Genomic DNA, 7,006 nt, shown 5'->3' with positions numbered 1-7,006 from the left:
TTGGCTCTTGGCTGATTTTATTTTATTTTTTAGCTTTGAAGTTTTTGTGTAAAGTGGTAAATAGTTTTCTTATTATGAAACAAAGAAATTATTTTCTAATTAAAAGAATTGTAATATAATGTAATAAAAAGCTCTGTACAGGTAGACACAAACATGGGATGAAAATCACAACATTATAGGAAGGTTAATGACGATTAAAAGTCATTGCATTGTTTAAATTATTATTGCTGTGTAGACAGCAGCTTCTCATTACTAGGGTGTTCCTGTCTCGCCTTTTCTCTCAAAAACCACTAGGTGGCTCTGTTGTGATATTTTTACATGTTTTGTATTACAAAGTGAAGCAGAGAAAAAATATCCATCTAAGGTATACTAAATCAGTTTCACAGATACAAAAATAATAACCAAAATACTTATTTTGCATTTGCTGAAACTGCCCAGGAGCTACAAAGGAAATTATTAAAAAAATAAAATTAGTTAAATTAAATTTAAGGTGTTTTACACAAAACATGACAGAAAACAGCACACTGTGTAGTTTGTGCATAATGTTTTTTTTCTCATTTTTTGTGCTGATTTGGAAGTGGTATGTGGTCTGGTTTTGCAAACATTGCAGGTGAATACAGTTTTGCTCAATAAAATTGATTAAATTGAAATGAAAATGCTTTCAGCATTTACTGTAGTTTGTATGTTCTCCCTATGCATGTGTGTGTGTGTTTCCTCTGAGTCCCCATTTTTCTCCCACAGTCCAAAAACATACTGCTAGGTTAATTGGCTTCTGGACAAATTGGCCCTGGTGTGAATTTGTTTGTGCCCTGTGATAGACTGGCTCAGGTGTGCCCAGCCTTGTGGCTGTTGTGTGCCAGAATACTCTTCGACTCCCCTGTGACCCTGTACTGGATTAAGTGGTTAGAAAATGAATGGATTCAGATAACTTAAAATTTGATAACATTTTAAGATATTTAATTTGATAACATTTTTTATTTGATTATTAACATTTAATAATTTGATAACTTTTTTCAATTTTTATATATTACTCTCAAGATAAATTTGCAGATGGTTTTAAATAAAAGAGAAAATGATTATCATAATTACTTAAAGTCCATTTTTATTGGGCTATGCAATACAAATTATCTTAATGCAGAGCTCCAGAGTTTCCTTGGTCACAAGCCTCAGGCAACCTAAAAACACTCAAAACAAACATTTAATTGGCTATCCTTGCTTAGCATCTTGGGAACACACTGGAGCAGTAGCATGATGCTTTGGGAATAGGCTTGAGGAAGAGCTTCAATGGGGAAAGTTGCCATGGGAATTATATTTGTCTTAAAAAAAAACTTCTGGCATGTTAGCAACCAAACAGGGCATCTGTGATTTACAGGCAAGACAACTTTCTGAGACAAACTAAACTCAGTCAAGTTTTTATTTTCTTTCTTCAGGGCCATGAGATCTTTATTATACAATATTAATACTGTATCCTCATCAGGTGTGAAGGACATTATAATGGTAGTTTACAAATTTAGTTTACAACTTTCTAATAACTACAGTTACAGTATTAAGTGTAGGCTATTTTATATTATTTGAAGGTGTCAGCCAAAAGTGTAAAAATATGCAGCATTGTAGATCATCTGCACATGAAGTAAAATGGTAAGAGGTTTCTAGCATATATACCAAAATGACTATGATAAGGCAAAGACATGCTGTGAGTATCCCGTAATACACACATAAAAGAAGCTTCAGCTTTATTAAAAATCCTCATATTTTATTAAAGAAACATGGTAATAATAATACCAAAGATATTGCTGCTGTGGAATTGCAATCAGTCTTGAGAAATCCAACCAGATACATTATGCAGCTTAAAGAAATGTCCCTGAAGAATTGTTGTCCCTGAAAGGCTATAAGAACATTTTTAGTTTGGAACAAAAAAAAACTACCTAGAAGACCCAATTCATATTTTAAAAATCCTTTAAGGCTCAACCCAGTGGACTCTTTTAAGAAGCAAAAATTAAACATGAATCAAAAGACACAAGTGTAAACTCCATCCATCCATTTTCCAACCAGCAATTCCAATTCAGGGTCGCAGGGGAGGCATATCCTGACAGTCACAAAGCTGGATTCTCCCTGGACAGGACAACAGTGAATCATGGGATAGACAGACACAAGCACAGAAACACATACACTCACACTCAGACCAATTAACCTTCCAGTATGTTTTCTGGACTGTGGGAGGGAACCAGAACACCATATACAGTGGTGTGAAAAAGTGTTTACCCACTTCCTGATTTCTTATTTTTTTGCATGTTTGTCACACTGAAATGTTTCAGATCATCAAACAAATTGAAATATTAGACAAAAATAACACAAGTAAACACAAAATGCAGTTTTTAAATGAAGGTTTTTATTATTAAGGGGAACAAAAATCCAAACCTACATGGCCCTGTGTGAAAAAGTGATTGCCCCCTAAACCTAACAACTGGTTGGGTCACCCTTACCAGCAACAACTGCAATCAAGCGTTTGCGATAACTGGCAATGAGTCTTTTACAGCGCTGTGGAAGAATTTTGGCCCACTCATCTTGTAATTGTAATCTTGTAATTGAATTGTTGTAATTCAGCCACATTGGAGGGTTTTCGAGCCTTAACCGCTTTTTTAAGGTCATGCCACAACATCTCAATCGGATTCAGGTCAGGAATTTGACTAGGTCACTCCAAAGTCTTAATTTTGTTTTTCTTAAGCCATTCAGAGGTGGACTTGCTGGTGTGTTTTGGATCATTGTCCTGCTGCAGAACCCAAGTGCGCTTCAGCTTGAGGTCACGAACAGATGGCTGGACATTCTCCTTCAGGATTTTTTGGTAGACAGCAGAATTCATGGTTCCATTTACCACAGCAAGTGTTCCAGGTCCTGAGGCAGCAAAACAGCCCCAGACCATCATACTACCACTACCATATTTTACTGTTGGTATGATGTTCCTTTTCTGAAATGTTGTGTTACTTTTACGCAAGATGTAATGGGGGACACACCTTCAAAAAGTTCAACTTTTGTCTCGTCAGTCCACAGAGTATTTTCCCAAAAGTCTTGGGGATCTTCAAGTTGTTTTCTGGCAAAACTGAGACGAGCCTTTATGTTCTTTTTGCAGTTGTTTTCGTCTTGGAACTCTGCCATGCAGGCCATTTTTGCCCAGTTTCTTTCTTATGGTGGAGTCATGAACACTGACCTTAACTGAGGCAAGTGAAGCCTGCAGTTTTTTGGATGTTGTTGTGGGGTTTTTTATGACCTCTTGGATGAGTCGTCGCTGCGCTCTTGGGGTAATTTTGGGAAGGTTCACCACTGTTCCATGTTTTTGCCATTTGTGGATAATGGCTCTCACTGTTGTTTGCTGGAGTCCCAAAGCTTTAGAAATGGCTTTATAACCTTTTCCAAACTGATAAATCTCAATTACTCTGTTTCTCATTTGTTCCTGAATTTCTTTGGATCACAGCATGATCCAAAGTCTAGCTTTTGAGGATCTTTTGGTCTACTTCACTTTGTCAGGCAGGTCCTATTTAAGTGATTTCTTGATTAAGAACAGGTGTGGCAGTAATCAGGCCTGGGTGTGGCTAGAGAAATTGAACTCAGCTTTCCAAAGATGTGATAAACCACAGTTGATTTATGTTTTAACAGGGGGGGCAATTACTTTTTCACACAGAGCCATGTAGGTTTGGATTTGTTTTCCCTTAATAATAATATTCATTTAAAAACTGCATTTTGTGTTTACTTGTGTTATCTTTGTCTAATATTTCAGTTTGTTTGATGATCTGAAACATTTCAGTGTGACACACATGCAAAAAAATAAGAAATCAGGAAGGGGGCAAACACTTTTTCACACCATTGTAGTTACCCAGGTCTGGAACTAAACCCAGAGCCCCAGCACTGCTAACAGCTGTGTCACTATGTAGAAACACTATTAAGGATTAATTTAAGTAAAGATTTGTGGTGCACAGCACTTTGCAGCAGGTGTGTGGGTGTTGCACTTTGGCAGTATTTTTACTCATGATTTGTGTTTTGCTGCTTTCTACCCTGAAAAAAACAACTATACTGTACATGACAAACAGGCTAAGCTCACATGAAACTAATCTGTCTCTATACAGTACCTTTAGCATTTTCACAAAAATATTATTTCAAACTACACATTATTCTATGTACAAGAAATATGTAAAAAGGTTAAATGAGGTTAAATTAAAAAATATGCCATTCTCTTTGACACATTACTCCCTCACTACAACACAAACATTCCTGTGCAATACAGCTATGGTACCCTGTATTGTTGCAGGCAAAAGAGGAATACTGCCACAATAATATTTTTCTAAAGACATCTTATTGTATCAGACTTTTGTATCAAAGCAATATACTGTATACTGTATGGGTTTTTTTTGCAAAGAAACAAGTAAAGGTTTATTCCATGATAAAAAGAGAAGAAAAGCAAAACAACCTTTCGGCTGTGGACACCCCTGAAGAAGGCTCCACAGCTGAAACATTGTGTTTCTTTTTTCTTCTCTTTTCAGCATGGCATAAACCTTAATTTGTTCCTTTGCAGCCTACGCATGCTGACGCAGGCATCTACTTGAACTACTGTATATGTATTTTTGCCTCCATTCTACACAGTCAGTCACTTAGTATGAGATTGTAGCCTGCATACAGTATGTTCCAGGACATAAAAAAAGAAACATTAGTAATGGGTATCAAAAAGCAATTTAAACTTGAGAGTATAAGGTGTACACTTTACCTGTTGAATTGAGAGACAGAATAATAACAAAGTAATCCTTATCTTTACATTTTAGTAGATTACCTCTGCATTTCTACAAATCCTACCTACTGTACATTCCTCCCCAAAGAAGACAAAGCTGATGCTAGATAAACTGGGTAGAAACACAGCACAGAGCACACAAGTGAGCAATCATGGCAAAATTTCCACTTTCTTTTTAAAAGAAAATGTCAACACAGTATATGTGTCGAAAATAAACACATATAAACACATGGGGCTTGTTGTGGCCTCTGGAAGAGCAATATTCACATAATCTTTGTTTTCAAGCCCATCCACTCACTTAGGTCTCGCAGTGCTAGACCTTGAAAGCACATTGGGTTAATTTTCAGGGATCAGTTCACTTAATTCAGATTTTCAGCATTTATTGCAAGGTGCCCTTAGTGCGCTGCTGAATGCTGCAGAAGAACAACTATATTAGCCATTTCAGGAGCATTGAATCTAGGAGTGCGAGAAAGAAAAAGTATTCTGGGATACAGAACACAGAATCTCTTTATCATATAGTTATTTTAATACACATTATTTACAGCTGTTAAATATGTTTTTTACAAAATATATAGAAATAGAAATCTGCTACGCAGATGTATTTCTAAACCATACCAAGCTGTCTGAGAACTTCCTAGACTAAACTTTCAACTGGAATCACATTACAAATGTAAAACAACAAACTCAGACAAAGTAACTTATTGGGTGCGGAAATTCTAAACAAAGAGCAACAAATGGACAAATCGGGATAGTGAAAACCATATGCTTTTGTATTCTTTATCACAGCACAGAGAGATCAACAAAAAATAGTTTTTCTAAAAATAAATTGGCAGCTGTCTGCAGAGTCAAAGCCGAAGAGCAATAAGCCCTTAGGAATTCTGCCTGGGGACTGGTATCCAGAGCTATCCGAGGCCATAATTGAAAGTTGATTTATGGGTTGTCAAAAGTGCCATTACAGCTTTCAAGCTCCAGTCAGTCAGTGCAGACTCGGTGTTGGCTGTGTTAGCCTGTACCGTGAAGCACTCACCTGCTTACCATCTTCTGCGTTGCAAGGCAAAAGCAGGATCTGCGAAGCCGGGAAGTTGGTGGAGAGAGACAGGCAGTGCTGCTGCTGGCGAATCTGCTGGCTGTGCGTGTATGTCCATTCCTAGGAGACAAAACAAAACATAAGGACACCTCAATTTGTCACATTCAAACACTCTAGTCTTCTCACACTGCGATCGTTCTCCTAACATGCCACCCAAAAGCAATGCCTAAGGCTTACAGTAGGACCTGTATCTTGACCCCCAAGTAATTCAATTATGCATTACAGCCTAAGCAATAGTTTATCTTTCTGAAACAAAAAAAATAATAAATAAATATATATATATACTGGCAATCTAATTCCCACATTTTGGGCTAGATGTACTATAAAGTTTAGTCACAAAATAAAATTTCCATCCTACGTTTTAAATTCAAATGTACCAATGAGAAGAGCCAAAGTGCTGTACTACTTTACATATCTGTTGTGACACTTTAGCAAGAATTCTGTGAAATGTATTTCAGTATTCCAAATAATTAGACAAGCAGTAGGGGATTAACCTGATATGTACAACCTCCAGACTACTCCAGTCTGTGTGGTGTTGAGCAAAAACAAAAGTGTAATGTTGCAATGTCTGTCTCACCAGAAGCTCAATTTAATATAACTGATGAAGGGCAAAGCACGAAAACACAAACATATTTTTTTTCTGATTAGGAGTAAAATTTGTTATTTCTTTACAATCAGATGGGTAAAAAGGAGCTATTCTCAAGAATAAAATATTCTTTAATTAACCTTGGACAATTCACTAAAATGTACTGTATGTAATTTCAATAATCAATTACTAATCAAGCACTTATCTGCAAAATCATTTCAACTTTACAACATGATTCTTTTCTATGATTCTTAAAACAGGTGAGTTTCTAGTACATTAAGTACACCTTGCCCTAGATTTGCCTTACATTCTTTTCTAAAATCTAGATTGAGTCAAAACTCCATAAACTGAGTCTGAGACTGCCGGTCTACAAACCCCTCATACAAACAAGATACCAACCCCATCAATCATTGTGAACAATGAAGACATATATACATTTATAATGGCACTTATACTGTCTGTGCAAATCTATGAATATGCCTGCATATCACACTGCAGTTCTCATTAGTTCTCCATGGCCTATGCAGAGGAGCACAGTGCTACAGGGAAACCAATGAGG

At 36.6% G+C, this 7,006-nt stretch overlaps 1 protein-coding gene across 2 annotated transcripts in view; it reads right to left on the bottom strand.

Annotated features, from left to right (window-relative positions):
• galnt14 (UDP-N-acetyl-alpha-D-galactosamine:polypeptide N-acetylgalactosaminyltransferase 14 (GalNAc-T14)) overlaps positions 1-7,006 on the bottom strand; it is a 112,696-nt gene that overhangs the window by 4,163 nt on the left and 101,527 nt on the right. Inside the window, exon 14 of one of the 2 annotated variants that reach the window (XM_015352731.2) lies at positions 5,802-5,921. In XM_015352731.2, coding sequence (XP_015208217.2) covers positions 5,802-5,921 — 120 coding nt within the window. The remainder of the gene's footprint in view (positions 1-5,801; positions 5,922-7,006) is intronic. The other variant, XM_015352737.2, reaches the window with a different exon arrangement.

Source organism: Lepisosteus oculatus, chromosome 2 (assembly GCF_040954835.1).
Source record: "Lepisosteus oculatus isolate fLepOcu1 chromosome 2, fLepOcu1.hap2, whole genome shotgun sequence".
NCBI lineage: Eukaryota > Metazoa > Chordata > Actinopteri > Semionotiformes > Lepisosteidae > Lepisosteus > Lepisosteus oculatus.
This window is presented reverse-complemented; position numbering and strand designations above follow the sequence as displayed.